Below are 15,825 nucleotides of genomic sequence, written 5' to 3' on the forward strand. Positions count from 1 at the left end.
AAGACTCTGAGAGTTGTGTCTATGCATTGACATTCAAGAGTCATGCGGTTTATTTGGACACACATGTAATTATAAGGGCGAGCTTCTCTGTGTTCCTTGTTGAACCTGAGAAAAGCCTGGGCCGTGCTTGTTGGTCTCTGCCTCAGCAATATGAGAAGCCGCTGTGGGAGATGGAGCCCAAGGTGCTGAGCGAGAGGAAGCTGAGGACCGTCTTCTTCCGGGTCAAGGAGGTGCTGCAGTGCCACTGCCTGCTCCAGATCGCGCTGGCTGGCCGCGTGGCTGAGTGGGACTCAGTGGAGATGATCGGAGACGTCTTCGTGGCCTCGGTAACGGGGCTGGTGCACTCGGAGGGTCTGCAGGGCTCCCTTGGGCTCCAGGGCCCCCTCCCTTCTTCCTCGGGTGGGTCTCCTGTTGGTGCGAGCCCGGCTGACCCTGGCTGACCCCGGACGGACACCGCAGACCTCCCGTTGAAGCCCGTCTGCGGTCAGGAGGCTCTGTGCACCTACCTGTGTGCACCTGGGGAAGGATGTGGAGACATCCAGAGGCTCAGGTGCCCCGATCTGTCTCAGACCACACAGTGGCATCTCCATGGGACGGTCAGGTCAGGAACCCAGGACATCCGCACACTGAGGCACCCAACCTTCTGTCCACAGAGTGCCGGTCAGCAGCAGTTTAAAGGAGGATGTCTGTACTTGTCATCATTATATGACTGTAGTCAGGAACTTTCTTAACTGACAGCCAAACTGCCATGGCTTTGAGCTAGGAAGCACTGAAGTGCCCTGGGGTCAGCAGAGTAAGAACCACAGGCTCCTGACAAGTCTGCTTAAAGAAAAAAAAAATCACACTTAGTCATAATGAAGTTTAGTCCCTGAAAAGAGCACAGTGACAGAGAGGTTGTTGTTCGTGCAGGTTTCGGTCTTTCATCCTAAGCTTGGCAGGGAGGCAGTGAACCCTCCATTATTTTCATTTCTCGATTTTCTCTTGTATTACAGTTTTCTAAATCCATGGTGCTGGATGCTTATAGTGAATATGTGAATAATTTCAGCACAGCTGTGGCAATCCTTAAGAAAACGTGTGCTACAAAACCTGCTTTCCTTGAATTTTTAAAGGTAAACACTTGAAAATTTTTTTGTGTTTTTTAACATCCTTTTGGCCACCTGATGCAAAGAGCTGACTCACTGGAAAAGACCCTGATGCTGGGAAAGATTGAGGGCAGGAGGAGAAGGGGACGACAGAGGATGAGATGGTTGGATGGCATCACCGACTCGATGGACATGGGTTTGGGTGGACTCCGGGAGTTGGTGATGGACAGGGAGGCCTGGTGTGCTGCGGTTCATGGGGTCGCAAAAAGTCGGAAACCACTGAGTGACTGGACTGAACTGAACTGATAACAGGTTCAATGCCTAGTACTTTGTAGTGAGATTTTACCAAATTTCCCCTCTAAACGTATAATGTTATTTATTGTAATGATTTTAGCACCAATGGGGCCCTCGGTATTGGATCAGTACCAGAAATAAAGATGAATTTTTAGTGGTAAAGTAGCTTCTTGAAAACCAACTTTGTTTGGACATCCTTAGAAGGATGTAGCCAGATGGGTCTAGGCAGAGAGTGGACACCAGACCCCAGACCCAGGGGCCGGCTGCCTGCTGCTGGTGACCTCAGGGTCAGGCTCTGGGATCTGGTTGGAGGGCCCCTTGGTCTCCAGGGCAGGCAGGGAGCAGATCCTCTGAAGATGAGCCCCACAGTGCTGGAGGGGCTCCGGGGTCTGCCCCTCCTCTGACCCCGGGGTGCACCCCACCCTGCTGGGAGTGGCTGTGGGAAGCCATGGAGGTCCCTGGTGGGCGCTGCGGGTGGTGTGCGCTCCTCCCTGGGGCTGCGTCCTGCAGGCGGGTGGGTAGGGGGGCGGCGTGGTCTGAGCCGGGGTGACGGGCCTTGTCCCCGCAGCAGTGTCAGGAGTCCAGCCCTGACCGCGTCACACTGCACAGCCTGATGACGAAGCCCATCCAGAGGTTCCCGCAGTTCATCCTGCTGCTCCAGGTGAGGCTCCCGCTGCCCCTCTGGGTCCTCGTGTGCATGGCAGGCTCCCAGCCCCGGTCCATCCTCCCGGGTGGCTTATGTCAGGGCGGGCCTGGGGCGGGGCGGTGGGACGGGGTAGGGAGGGCAGTCTGCGAGGTCGCCAAGGTGACAGCGCCCGGCTCGTACATGGCCCTCTCCGAACCTGACTCAGAGTCTGGAGCTGGGCACCTAGGTGCAGGAGGTGACCGCACTGTGCCCCCACAGGGCCCTCCCTGTGCCCCCGAGGCAGACGGCACTCAAAGCCCAGTACTAGGACACACACCTGGGAAGGAGATCCCGAGCGTCTGTGGGTCCCCTTGCCACGCTCTCGCTGAGACCTGCAGCCTGACCGTTACCAGGGCAGAAGTTTCTGAGGTCCCGGCGAGCCGGCCATGGGGTCCTTCCCTGGAAACGCAATCTTGTTTCCCTTCCCACCCCCGATTAATGAGTCAATTTTGTGTTTGCAAAAGGAGCTTCGAATGTTCAGCCAAAGCATGATTCACTGAGTTGGTTGTCCTTTCCCAGGGCTTATTTTATTCCCCAGAAGCAGCAGTGCCAGAACCCTCCTCCCCCCAGCCCATGCTGGAGCCGCGCGATGAGGGGGCGGGTGTGCCTGGTGACCATCTGCCCCCAACCCGGCCTCACGTGTCAGCTTCCCCCTGCCTTGTGTTTCCTGAAGGACATGCTGAAGAACACACCCCGGGGACACCCCGACCGGCTGCCCCTCCAGATGGCGCTGACGGAGCTCGAGACGCTAGCGGAGAAGCTGAACGAGAGGAAGAGAGACGCAGACCAGCGCTGTGAAATCAAACAGATAGCAAAAGCCATCAACGAGCGGTACCTGAACAAGGTGGACGCTTTTCCTCTCTGTAGGCTGTTTCCGCTTGTGCTAATGAGCTGTGGCTCTCTGAGCCACTTATTATTAATCCCCCGGGACCTTGGTGGCGAGTCTCTCTGGGCCCAGAGCTGCTGACCAAGGTCCAAGGAGAGCCTCTAGGTCACAGACCCTGGAAAGTGTACACAAGGCCCATGTGGTCCGAGCACTTTTCCTGGAAAGCGGCTCCTAGGCTGACCAGGTCCTCAGATGGACCCAGGGCCCAGGGAGGGTTAAGAGTCACTCTTCTAGCTGAATTTTACTTTCAAAATGCAGCGTTCCCTCTTAGTCCTGCTTGAAGCATGGACGTTCACAGACGCATAGGCAGTCACACGTGGTCTTACCTGTCCCGTCCATGCAGGACCAAGCTACATATGTCACGAAGAAGGGACGCAGAACAGCTTCGTGTTTACAAGGTCGTGTTCCTGCCACGATAATCCGGTTTCACGTAGGCTGTGCCATTTTTATTTGAAGCTCTTGTTCACAGGAAGCAGTTACTGGATACGAGCCGTGTTGAAGAATTATGTATAACAGTCTCTGTTGCTGAAAGTCACCTTTGTTTCTGTCAGCAGGGGTCCTTTCCTACCGGATACTGACACCTAATAATTTAACTGAAAGCACTTTATGATCATACATTTTAAGCTCAGGTTTTCTCTGAGTCTCCAAAGGGTTTGTATAGGAATTTTTATAAGCAGAAAGTAGCATTCACAGATGTTCTCAGGAGGGTTCGTGTTGTTTAAAGTCCTGCTTCCCCATGGTACCAGAATGTGTGGGAACCCAGGGCAGCCGGCGTGCTCTGAGGGCGGTGTCACTGATGGATGGGTCAGTGACATGCAGCTTCATCCCCGTGAGGTTGGCTAGCCGGGGTGGGTGTCTGGCCCAGGGATTCCTGGTTTCCTGCCAGGCTAAAGCGCTAAAATAAGTCTGCCTCTGGCATGAGTTAAGTCATTTTACCAGTGAATATTAAGCACCTTTCCTTTGGAAACCAAGAGTGTCTTATTTGGCTCAGACAAGTAAAACATGGCCAACCACGAGCAGTCAGGATGTTACGTCACTACGATATCCTTTGGGAGAAATAAAAGCAGAGAATAAAGACTCCCACAGACTTTCCAGGTCGAGACGGTGTCTTGAGTAAAGGAAAGGTGGGGGTGACCGTCCCTGAAGACGAGTGTGTATTCTGAGGAGTCATTGGAAGAGAAGGGTTGCAGTGAATGACACGGGAAAATAAGTGAGCCTTCTGTGGCTGAGTCAGCATATCTTAGCTGGAGAAACTGCTCGAGGAAGGAAGTTAGATTCCTGCCACTGTTTAGATTCATTTTAAAAAATTGCAAGACTTCTCTGGTGGTCCAGTGGTTGAGATTCCGCCTTCTAATGTGGGTGGAGTGGGTTCAATCCCTGGTCAGGGAGAGAAGATCCCACATGCCGCAGGGTACAGCCAAACGTTAAATAAATCAGTTAAAAAACAGAATAGCATGGTTTTAAGGGAAAAGAAAAATGTTTTTTAAAAGAGCCACTTTCTGAGCTCTGTGCTATACATGCACAAAGTGTGGTTGGAAACAGGGTTTCTCTGTAAAGAAAAGAGGATCTATAAAACTTGGACACTATCTGCTCATGTCTCTCATGAGGCTTCTTTCTCATCTTTTCTCTTTTCCTTGATGGACTGTGAATACCTAGCTCCTAAGCAGCGGCAGTCGCTACCTCATCCGCTCTGACGACGTGATAGAGACCGTCTACAACGACCGGGGGGAGATCATGAAAACCAAGGAGCGCCGGCTCTTCATGCTGAACGACGTGCTCATGTGCGCCACGGTCAGCACCCGGTGAGTGGACGGCCAGGGTCAGCCCGTGCGAGCTCTGTGGGCACAGGTGGAGTGGGTGGCGTGTCCCCTTCCCACAGACACTGTGTACAGAGCTCACCTGGTGAGCATGTCGGGGGGCTCTCCGTGGCGTCTCCCGGGAAGAGAAGCCTGGAGACATGTCCCCGTGGTTTTTGCTGAAAACAGGGCTCCCAGTTCTCGCAGCGCCTCGCACGACGGCGGCGCGGTGACGTCGGGCCAGAGGTACCTACTAAAGTGGAGTGTCCCGCTTGGGCAGGCGGAGGTGGTCGAGTACGGTGGCGGCGACGGTGCGGCAGAGGGCGGCCGCTGTCCCACGGGCCCAGCGCCCGAGAGCCTGCTGGCAGCCAGCACCAAGCCCCGTGAGTGACGCTTCCAGGGCTGAGGCGGGAGGTGTGGGTGGCGCGGTTCTTACGGGGGACGTGGGGGGAGCGTGGACACACGCCAGTTGGCGGCTCTTCTCTGAGTGGTCCCCTTTCGGGGTTGAGAGTGGGGGCCTGCCCTTGGGATGTCATCACATCCTGAACTGTGCCCCCCACCAGAAGCCAGGATAGGGCCCTGCTCTCTGCAGAGGGCATGTCGTGTGGCTGCAGAGAGTCCCAGCGGGCGTGGGCTGGGCTGTGGGCTCAGGTCTCTGCCCCGTGTCTTTCCGTCTCCATGGGGGTCATGCCTGCCTGTGCCCCTCACAGAGGACTCGGGGAAGGGCCCGGCACTGGGTGGTGCTCAGCAGTCCTGCACACGGTGACTGTTAGGAAAGGGTCTGCGGACCCTAGAATTTGAACTTGGTGTCATAGTGGTAGTCATTACTTTCATCTTCTGCTTTTTTTTTTTTTTTTAGTCTAAGTTAAAACCCGGCTAAATTGTACTCACTGGCCTCAGCCCCTGAATTGTGGAGTACTTAAAGTACAGTGAAGGGGGACGTCCCATCAATTGTTTTGAAAGGTGTAGCTTTTCCGAGTGAGCACACACGTTCACTTGGGCCTAGGGGGACAGGAAACAGTGCCTGCTGGGTCCCCACTGACGTGGGGCCTGCTCACTGCTTGCTCTTCTTCGCCTGATGCTAAGAGTCACGCGTCTGGTGACCTCCTTGAGGAGCGAGCTCCGTGAGCATGTGCTCCTAGACTCCTGAATTGCTGATGAAAACTCATGGTGCTGTTTAAACAGTGTGCGTACCGTCTCAAGTAATAGCCAGAATACCAGACTTTATCACAGGTTTTCCTAAGAGGGACCAGCTGAGGAGTAGGGGGGAGCGAGGGAGAAATAGTCTCCAAATTGACTCGATTACTAACATTTTCACTTAATAAAGAGCAACATGAAGATGTGAAAGTTCTTAAAACTTTAGTTAAATGACTTGGAAGGATAGCAGATCCTATTACGTCTTGTTTTTGTGAACAAAAATAACGTTTCCGTGCCTATTACCATGGAAGCAAGCCCAAGATGTGTTTGTGATCACGATCACCTCATTGTGTTAGATCTCCAGGGATGCCTTCGATCCATGAAATAGATGGTGTTTTCCTGGGAACACTGCGTTCTCTTGTTCATCTTCTAATTTATGGTTCACATTGAGCCAGCTTAGAATAGGAGTCAAGTCAGCAGGTTAAAAAGCAAAACGCAGGATGACTTGATTTTTTAAGTATTACAAGCAAAAACCCAGGCTAGGTTCACTGCTGCACTTGAGCCCTCGATGATACCAGGAACTTCCCACCTGCCCCAGCAAATCAGGCACGCAGTTCTCACTGTCCATCAGGAGACGGTGCGTCACTTTGCAGACAACACCTTTGCTTTCATTCTGAATTTAGGGTTGTCCAGCTGCTCAGCTCTGGCCTTACAACGGCAGTCCTGCCAAGTCTTTAATAGGACCGAGACCACTGAGTGGCCCCCAGATAGACCCTGGGACCGAGAAGTTGCCATGGAGATGGGCCCCTAGATCCATCCCCATCCAATGGGCCTCTTCCTCTTACGGTTTCAATTACACACATGGTTGGACGCTGGAGAACAAAGCCTAAGGTCGGAAAAGGAAAACACCTTTTCGTTGCTGATAAGGTAGTAAAATACTTCCTCTTGGAACAGAGGCGAGCAGGGTGACCCTGACTGCTGATGCTGAGGGAATGCCGGCCTCTCGGGGAGAAAGGTTAACCCGCGTGTCCTCAGCGGGCCTGTGTGACGCGTGGGTGGTGACGGCGGGCCTCTGACTGCAGGAGAAAGGTTAACCCATGTGTCCTCAGCGGGTCCGAGTCACGTGTGGGTGGTGGCGGCGGGCCCCTGACTGCAGGAGAAAGGTTAACCCGCGTGTCCTCAGCAGGCTTGTGTGACACGTGGGGGGTGGTGGAGGGCCCCTGACTGCAGGAGAAAGGTTAACCCATGTGTCCTCAGCGGGTCCGAGTCACGCGTGGGTGGTGGCGGCGGGCCCCTGACTGCAGGAGAAAGGTTAACCCGCGTGTCCTCAGCAGGCTTGTGTGACACGTGGGGGGTGGTGGAGGGCCCCTGACTGCAGGAGAAAGGTTAACCCGCGTGTCCTCAGCAGGCCCGTGTCACGCGCCGGTGGTGACAGCAGGCCTCTGTCTGCGGTTTCTGGGTGGGGAGACTCCAGGTTGGGGGGCAGGCATGGTCTCGACCCAGGTGTCCCAGGGATGGGAGACAGAGCTGCCACCCATTTAATAGTCTTGGTTCTGTGTTAGATGTGCTACTTTTTTAAGCATTTATTAATTTTTAAGATTATGGTACTCTCACACAGCACAGTTCACCCATTTTAAGTGCACGGTGAACAGACGGTGAGGGGGTCAGGGTGTGCCGGGTGCCGAGCCTGGAGTCGGGGTCCATGTTGACTTGGGGTCCTCCGCACACAGATGCAGTCAGCACTGTGGGCCCGGATATTCACCTGGGATTAGTGTGGGAACCTCTGTGGTTTCCCCAACTGTGGAGTGGGTCTAATTTTTAGCTCTGAGCTATGAAAGGTGAGTGGGGGAGTAAATGGTCTTTAAAAGGCCTTCTCGGTTACAACTAAAGTCTGCTGATTCTGTAAGTGTGGGCAGACGGAACTCAGGTCAGGGCCCTCCGGGGCTTTTCCCAGCTCCGGGACAGAGCATGATGCTGTCCGGCGCTTACGAGACGCTGAAGATGGTCCAGGTGTTTGTCCCACGGCAGCACTGATGAGGGATTTGCCAGGTGAACCTGGAGAGAGGGCGGGTCCTGTGGGGCGGACAGTGAGCTGCCCCTGTGGACGGGGTCTGCCCCTCGACCCCAGCGCCAGGCTGAGTGCTGGGGTCCCTCCGGCGGGTCTGGGCAGCTGGGAGCCTCCCGTCCGCGAGCCGCTCGCTGGCCGGCCTGCCTCGGTCGTGCCGGAGTTTTCACAGAACAGCTGCAGCGCCCTCGCTGATGTCTCTCCTGATGCTCCCGCGCTTCTCATCCCAAGTTATTTTGAGAAGCTGAGTTAGAAACCCTGCTCCCCGATGTTCACGTGACTGTTGTGCTGTTTGAATGACTCTTTTCTGAAGTTGAGCGCTGCAGGCTGGGCTGCTGTCGAGTGGTGGGGACAGCGTAGGCCTCCCTGCCTGGCAACCACAGCTGTGGGAGGAGGGCCCTGCAGAGCCGGGATGGAAGGCGCCTCCGCCCCGCGCCCTGCCTGTCCTCGGGGGGTGCCACGTGAGGCCTCAAGCTTTCTGCTAGGTGTGGAGCCTTGCAAGCCAGAAGCTCTCGGTTGGTTTAAGTTCAGGAACTTATTTTGCAAAATTCTGTGCCCACCATGTCTTAGTTTTACTCTGCTCCATGCTATCGCAGGAGGCGGGTTTATAAGGAAATAAATTTCCCTTATGGCAAAAATAAGGTGACATTGGATTTTTCATCTAGGATTCTCGTAACCTCAGTTCAGTTTCCACAAGTGGCCCCTAGACCACCCTCAATTTGCAAGAAATTGTGCCAGGTGGGCACCGTGGCAGGTGTTGAGGGGCTGGTCCACAACATGGGCGCTTGGGGGGCCTTTGGGGCAGGGGGTGAGCTGTCAGGCCCTCAGAGACGTGTACACAAGAGGGGGAAGGCATTGCCACCCGGCCGCTGGCCCATCCTGAGGACAGGTTCCTGAAACTTTTCAGCAGGCGGGAGCAGTTGTGCAAATTCTGATGCATGTCATTTTGGGAAAATCACTCCCATTGATTTCTATGTAGTTACTTAATGCTCACGATTGGCAGTGAAAACCAGAGGCATGGCTGGGCCTCTGTCCCAAGGGGAGATGCGCTTGGGCTCGGGTGCGGCCGTGGCTGTGGGCAGAGGGGCTCTTGTGGGGCACCGGCAGCCACGTGCGGTGCCCCCGTCCGGGAGCAGGCACAGACCATGGAGACCTGCGGTGGATTGGGGTGATGTGCACGTCAGGAGCCGGGGGCGCCCCCACCATCCCTGCTGGCGTCTGTCTGCGACTTCCTTGTTGCCCGGTTCCCCCCACCTGGAGAGCCCTGGTCCTGGAGGCCCCTGGCACCCGGTGTGTGCTGGGAGCCTGGGGTGATGTAGGACCCTCGGGCACAGAGCTGCCGTCAGCCATGTCCGCTGGGCCCCGGCCCACGCTCCTGGGGGTTTCTGGGCACAGTCACTGCGTCCTTGGCCACAGGGACTCCACTTGGCTTTCCAACCCTGAGATTTCAAGCCTGTTGCAGTTTCCATGGAGACAGGCCTGGTGAGAAGCTGTTGGTTTCCCAGGAGCCCTGAGGTCTGGGTGGGGCCACGCTGGTCAGTGTTGCTGCATCCACGTGATTTCCTGCTTTGTGAGGATGCTCTTGTGGTTCTGACCCGTCACCATCCAGCACCAGGTACAGGGAACTTTATGCTGTTAGAGCTTTTCTGGAAAGTCTCAGATTACTTCAAAATGAAAGGTCAGAAACAGAAAGCATCTCCTTACATAGAAACATTCACCTTTAAAAAATTCTGGGTGAGCCTGACTCTGTTCTCGAGTCTCCTTCCTCGAGCCTTGGCAGGAACATGCTGAGATTTGTGCACTTTAATTTTTTAGTATCATTTGGCTGCGCCGAGTCTTAGCTGCCGCACTTGGGATCTTCCGTTGCAGCCTGTGGGATCTAGTTCCCTGACCAGGGGTGGGACCAGGGCCCCCTGCCTCCAGAGCCGCTGGAGCACCAGGGCAGTCCTCAGCGTGCGCCTTTTGTCGCCTGTGTTGCAGACCGAGTCTACGTGGGGCCGGGGCAGCTGTATCAAGACCTGCAAAACTTGCTGCATGACCTCAGCGTCATCGGTCACATCACTCAGCTGGTTGGAAACCTCAAAGGAAACTATCAGGTGACAGCCGAACCTTGGGTTCAAATTCTGTTTTAGTCTCTAAACCATCGTCAGCATGGCTGCCACCACCCACAAGGGAGGACTGGAGTTACTCCAAGCTTTGATCTGACTGTCGGTGTCTCCTGTTTCTGAGGAGCTGAAGCCTTCCAGTGTAACCATCTTCGCCTTGAGGCTGACTCGAGCCTCAGTTCTCTTAGAAACGTCCTGGCACCATGTGACCCTCCTCCCAAGGGGCCTTTTTCCTGACGTGAGAAGTGTCACTGGTCTCCCTGGGTCTTTCACTTCACGGCATCGCTTTTTTCCTCTCCCTCGGTTTGGTGCTGTCTTACTAACACTTTTGTGCGCTTGTGCGTCTCCTCCTAGAACCTGAACCCGTTGGTGGCCCAGGACTGGATGTCTGGCTTACAGAGGCTGATTCTGAAGAAGGAAGAAGAGATCCGTGCGGCCGACTGCTGTCGCGTGCAGTTGCAGCTCCCGGGGAAGCAGGACAAGTTAGTGGGCCTCAGCGGGCAGCCTGCAAGCTCGGGCCTCTGTCCCAACCTGCTCGTCTTCGCGGTTCAGGGACCGTATCCTACAGGCAGGCCCCGGGACTGGATTTCACGTGTTGGAGCCCACTTGCGGAGTGAACGGCCTTCCCTTCTCCCTGCAGGTCCGGCCGGCCGACTTTCTTCACTGCCGTGTTCAACACCTTCACTCCCGCCATCAAGGAGTCCTGGATCAACAGCCTGCAGATGGCCAAGCTCGCCCTGGGTAAGACGGGTTGAGGTCAGCTGATGAAACGAGGGGTGGCATGCGTTCCTCTTATGATGGGTGCACGCCCGGGAGGGTAAGCCCGCAGCTGGGAAGGAAGCTTGAGAAGGGGTTTGTCCGGTCACCCGCAAGAACGTCCTCACCTCTGTCCGTTCTCTCCGGCGGCTGCAGAGGAGGAGAACCACCTGGGCTGGTTTTGCGTGGAGGACGACGGGAACCAGATCAGGAAGGAGAGACACCCACTCCTCCTGGGACACATGCCCGTGACAGTGGCCAAGCAGCAGGAGTTCAAGGTGGGGCCTGGGCAGCCTTGGGTGTGGCCTCTGGTCTGGCGTGTGTAGAGATCCTGCAGAATTGGGGTGCTTCAGGCCAGAGCCTGCTCGTCTCGGCCGCTGCCCTGCCCTCCTCCCAGGCCCCTCGCACGGCAGCTGGGCTCCCACGTGGGTCATAGTTGGGGCCCTCTGCCGGCCTGGGGTGTGGGGCCCACTCTTTACTGAAGCAAACCCATCTCCAGGTGGCCTTGTACTGGTGTGCCTGTGCTGGGCACTCAGGCACTATGACCAGTGACTGCTGTGAGCTCTGAGACACGTGGTTGTATCTTTCTTTAAGAGACATGTTACTATTTCCCATGTGGTCTCTGGCCGACACTCAGACCTGGAGCTTCCTCGGTTTACGGGGACTCCTGCAGTGGCAGAGCCCGCTCCCTAGGAGAGGCGTGGGCCTGTCGATGTGGCCTCCCCCGTGGGGATGCAGCCCCCGGGCACACTGAGGTGTTTGCTTCTAAAAACGAAATCTCTACAACTCATACATCCATCTTTTCCTCTCTTAGTCTTTGTCATTTCCGTGGCTTATGTCAGACACTGTTATCTGTTAAAAGACTTGCCTTCCAGCCTCCTCTGTGTCCCATTTTAAATTTGAGTCTTTGATTGTATTCCCCTTTAGATTGAATGTGCTGTTTATAATCCTGAGCCGTACCTGAATAACGAGAATCAGTCAGACTCATTTTCCGTGGCTCACGGTTTCCTGTGGGTAAGACGCCTTTGTTTGTTTTTAATTCAGGTTTGTGAAGAATCCATATCCACAATTAATGAGATGAAAAAATGGCAGGGCCGTCCCGTAGATTGCTGTTACTGGTCAGTGCGCGATAAACATGGAAGTCCCGGATGAGAAAAGGACAATCCTAGAGTGAAATGTTTCTCTTTTTTCTTTTTCCAGTAAAACTTTTCCAGATTAATTTCAGTCCAAAGACAACTAACTTAAATAATAGAAGTATTTAAATGTTTTTTTTTTCCTTTCAACTGGGGCAGTTCTCACCCCTTTTCTCCTCTTTTTATATCCTTGTTTTCTTAGGTAAGGCCTGGTTTAAGATTGATTCTAGTCTGTATTTCCAGACTTTGAATTACATATCGATGGGCCTCTACTGTGGTGCTAGGTGTTCAGGTTTAAAGGATGTAAATGTGACTTTTACAAGAGCAAAACTTCTCTCGTTGCTTAAGTAAAGGAAAAGGTTAACTAACAACACAGAGGGTGGCAGAGGGAGCATACGTGGAAGGTCATTCAACACTGTTGGGAGCTGGTTCCACTCCAGAGCTGGGTCTCGTTGTGGCCTTGGGGGGTCCGCTGTGCAGGTACCGTGGGAGCCCCCCCCTGCTCACTTCTGCCCCCGACCCCCAGATTGGCAGCTGTACCAGTCAGATGGGCCAGATCGCCATCGTCTCCTTCCACAACTCCAGCCCCAAGGTCATCGAGTGCTTCAACGTGGAGTCCCGCGTGCTGTGCATGGTGTACGTGCCCGCCGAGGACAGGCCCCGTGAGCCCGAGGGCGGCGGCCGGGTGCTGGGCGTGCCCGCCGTCTGCCTGGGGACGGAGGAGGGCAGGTGAGCGCCTCCCCCCGCCCTGGGCCTTGCCACTGCCCCTCCCTGGCGGCCCTGCTGGGGTCTGTGCAGTGAGGGTGGAGCAGGCTGGGACTCGGACTCTGAAGGAGCCCGTGTGTGGGACGTTCCCGGGGAACCCCAGGGAGCGGCAGCACCTGACAGGGAGAGTTCTAGTTCCTGCTGCCCTTTGCCACGGACGCGCTTGCTGCTGATTCATGCTTCTAAGTGCACATCACTCTTAGACTTCAGGATGAAACAGTTGTGCTCTGTGTTAACCTCACACTGAGCATCGTTCAGAGTTTAAAGGGAAGTTGCGTTGACTTTCCTAGTGTGAAGTCTCTAGATCTGTAGGAAGAACTAGGCTTAAAAAAGAACCCAGAACTTGTCTTTTAAAAGAGAAGAGAGAGATCAGAGGGTCAGCAGCCTTTTCACTGCAACCAGGTGTTTGCAGAAGGAGCGGGAGGTGGGGAAGGGCAGGCTGGGGTGGACAGGGTTCTCCTGCTTGGTGGTCGCGCCCTTCCATGTGAGCAAGCGCCCACCGGGTGATGCATCTCTCAGCATCTCCATCTACAAGAGCAGCCAGGGCTGCAAGAAGGTGCGGCTGCAGCACTTCTTCACCCCGGAGAAGTCCACGGTCATGAGCCTGGCCTGCACAGCCCAGAGCCTATACGCCGGCCTGGTCAACGGCGCCGTGGCCGTCTACGCCAGAGCGGATGGTGAGTGTCCCGGGGCGCGCCTGCGCAGAGGATGGTGAGTGTCCCGGGGCGCGCCTGTGCAGAGGTGTCACTGCTGCATCTGGGGTGGGGGTGGTTCACTCCGGGCCAAACGGCAGTCCCATCAGTACCTGCCACCCCGCATCCCGAGGCTCCCGTGACTCAGTCGGTCCTGAAGGGAGGACGTAGACAGAAGCCGGCCGCCCGGCACAGCGCTCGCTGTTGGGTTAGGGTCAGGGTTAGGCCGCCCGGCACAGCGCCCGCTGTTGGGTTAGGGTCAGGGTTAGGCCGCCCGGCACAGCGCCAGCTGTTGCACACACTTCACTGCGTCCCAGAGCAGAAGCCCGCGGCCCCGGGTAGGGGTGGGTTAAGGCCCGCGCTGAACTCCTGCAGAGGATGAGCGGTGCAGCAGGATCCGGGGCCCCTCATTGAGGTTTCACTCTGCAGAGGACCCATTGTTTCGCTCCTGCTTGGTGTGATTTTGTGTTTAAATACACATGTATTTAGAATCACATGAGTGCTTATCATGGGATTCTCTCTGCTTTTCTTCTCTGCAACCTTTGTTCAGCATTACTCAAGTTGTTTTTTCTGCTGCTCCAGTAGAGTTTAAATTTCATGGGAACTATCGACTATTTGAAAGTTTGAAATGACTATGATATATCTGGTCTCCAATTTGATTTGGGGTGTCTGTGTCCATTTCTTCTAGTGTTACGAATTTATTCAGGCTTTATTTTTGTTTATTGGGTGAACTTAAACCTACCCCCCTCCCCCCGCCCCCACAAAGTTTACTGAGATATGACTGACATATAACACTGTGTAAGTTTTAGGTACCGGAGAAGGCAATGGCACCCCACTCCAGTACTCTTGCCTGGAAAATCCCATGGATGGAGGAGCCTGGTAGGCTGCAGTCCATGGGGTCGCTGAGAGTCAGACATGACTGAGCGACTTCACTTTCACTTTTCACTTTCATGCATTAGAGAAGGAAATGGCAACCCCACTCCAGTGTTCTTGCCTGGAGAATCCCGGGGACGGGGGAGCCTGGTGGGCTGCTGTCCATGGGGTCACACAGAGTCGGAAATGACTGAAGTGACTTAGCAGCAGCAACAGCAAGTTTGAGGTACACCGTGTCTCGACTTGATACACGTACATGTTACGAAGTGGTCACCACCACCTCCTAGCTCCCACCCCCATCACATCACATGCTAGCCATTGCTCTTTTTGTTCTGAGAACATTTAAGGTCCTTTCTCTTAACAAATTTTAACTGTAACCATAATGCTGCACATTGGGTCCTCAGAACCTTTCGTCTTATAACTGCAGTCTGTGCCCTTTGGCCGTCATCGCCCTGTCTCTGCCACCCCCAGCCCCTGGCAGCCCCCCTTCTGCTCTGTTTCTGAGTTTGGCTTTTTTAGATTCCTCATATAAGTGAGACCATAACAGTGTTTCCTTTTCTCTGACTCATTTCACTTAGCATTGAGTCCTGCTGGTCCATCCACGTTCTCACAAATGGCACGATTTCATTCTTTCTTATGGCTGAGTAATATTCCATTGTGTGTATACGTATCATGTTTTCTGTGTCTGTTCATCCATCAGCAGCTCTAGGCTGCTTCTGTGTCTTGGCTGTTGTAAATGCTGCAGTGAACATTGAAGGGTGTGTATCATTTCAAAGTAGTGTTTCTGTTCTGTGTGGATTGATATGTGCCCAGCAGTGGTGTTGCTGGAGCGTGTGGTAGTTCTTTTCAGCTTTCTGAGGAACCTCCATACTGTTCTCCAAGGTGGCTGCACCAGCTTACATTCCCAGCAGCAGTGCACAAGGCTTGTCTTTTCTCTGCATCCTCACCAGTACTTGTTATTTGTTGTCTTTTTGTGATGGCCATTCTGACAGGTGTGAGGTGGTATCTCACTGTGGGTTTGGCTTATATTTCCCTGATGATGCGTGATGCTGAGCATCTTTTTATGTACCTGTTGGCCATCTGTGTGTCGTCTTTGAAGAAATGTCAGTTTGAGAAACTGAATTTGAATGAAATTGAAAGAAATATTTTCTTTCAAGATGGATCCTGGAATTCCGAGCCTCAAACGGTGATTAAGTTAGGCGTCCTCCCAGTTCGAAGTCTGCTCTTGATGGAAGACACACTGTGGGCGGCGTCTGGAGGTCAAGTTTTCATCATCAGTGTGGAGACTCTTGCCGTGGAGGTAAGTTGTTTTAAGTGGCGACATCGTGTGGGAAAGATACCATGCACCAGTGCACTGACTTCCCAGGCATGGCTGAAGCGTGCCCCTCACCTGTAGAAAGCTCAGGCAGCGTCTTGCCTGCGGCCACTGCGCTAAAGGGAGAGCCCTCCTAGTTTGGCGTGGGAAGAAGGATTAACTTGAGGATCCCACAGCCCTTTTCCAGCCACACCCAGGGGATAATTATGCATTGCGTACCCGCTGATTAGTATTAATGTTA

At 54.3% G+C, this 15,825-nt stretch overlaps 1 protein-coding gene and 1 long non-coding RNA gene across 7 annotated transcripts in view; one reads left to right on the forward strand and one right to left on the reverse strand.

Moving 5' to 3' along the window:
* ARHGEF10 (Rho guanine nucleotide exchange factor 10) overlaps positions 1–15,825 on the forward strand; it is a 61,641-nt gene that overhangs the window by 33,117 nt on the left and 12,699 nt on the right. For 3 of the 4 annotated variants that reach the window (XM_027530220.1, XM_027530218.1, XM_027530221.1), the window contains 14 exons: positions 147–326; positions 993–1,109; positions 1,945–2,037; positions 2,735–2,905; positions 4,604–4,749; positions 4,933–5,126; positions 9,926–10,041; positions 10,405–10,532; positions 10,691–10,791; positions 10,963–11,084; positions 11,734–11,820; positions 12,466–12,668; positions 13,224–13,381; positions 15,427–15,569. In XM_027530220.1, coding sequence (XP_027386021.1) covers positions 147–326; positions 993–1,109; positions 1,945–2,037; positions 2,735–2,905; positions 4,604–4,749; positions 4,933–5,126; positions 9,926–10,041; positions 10,405–10,532; positions 10,691–10,791; positions 10,963–11,084; positions 11,734–11,820; positions 12,466–12,668; positions 13,224–13,381; positions 15,427–15,569 — 1,959 coding nt within the window. The remainder of the gene's footprint in view (positions 1–146; positions 327–992; positions 1,110–1,944; positions 2,038–2,734; positions 2,906–4,603; positions 4,750–4,932; positions 5,127–9,925; positions 10,042–10,404; positions 10,533–10,690; positions 10,792–10,962; positions 11,085–11,733; positions 11,821–12,465; positions 12,669–13,223; positions 13,382–15,426; positions 15,570–15,825) is intronic. The other variant, XM_027530219.1, reaches the window with a different exon arrangement.
* LOC113885071 lies at positions 19–4,597 on the reverse strand. Of its 3 annotated transcripts, none has more exons than XR_003509126.1 (3): positions 2,897–4,597; positions 507–819; positions 19–408 (listed from the first exon to the last, which is right to left on the reverse strand). It is a non-coding gene; the product is annotated as an uncharacterized LOC113885071 (long non-coding RNA). The 3 variants fall into 3 exon arrangements; XR_003509127.1 differs by adding an exon at positions 2,339–2,460 and having other exon boundaries at positions 19–819; XR_003509125.1 differs by having other exon boundaries at positions 19–819.

The sequence above is a fragment of the Bos indicus x Bos taurus genome, chromosome 27, assembly GCF_003369695.1.
Source record: "Bos indicus x Bos taurus breed Angus x Brahman F1 hybrid chromosome 27, Bos_hybrid_MaternalHap_v2.0, whole genome shotgun sequence".
NCBI classification, from domain to species: Eukaryota; Metazoa; Chordata; class Mammalia; order Artiodactyla; family Bovidae; genus Bos; species Bos indicus x Bos taurus.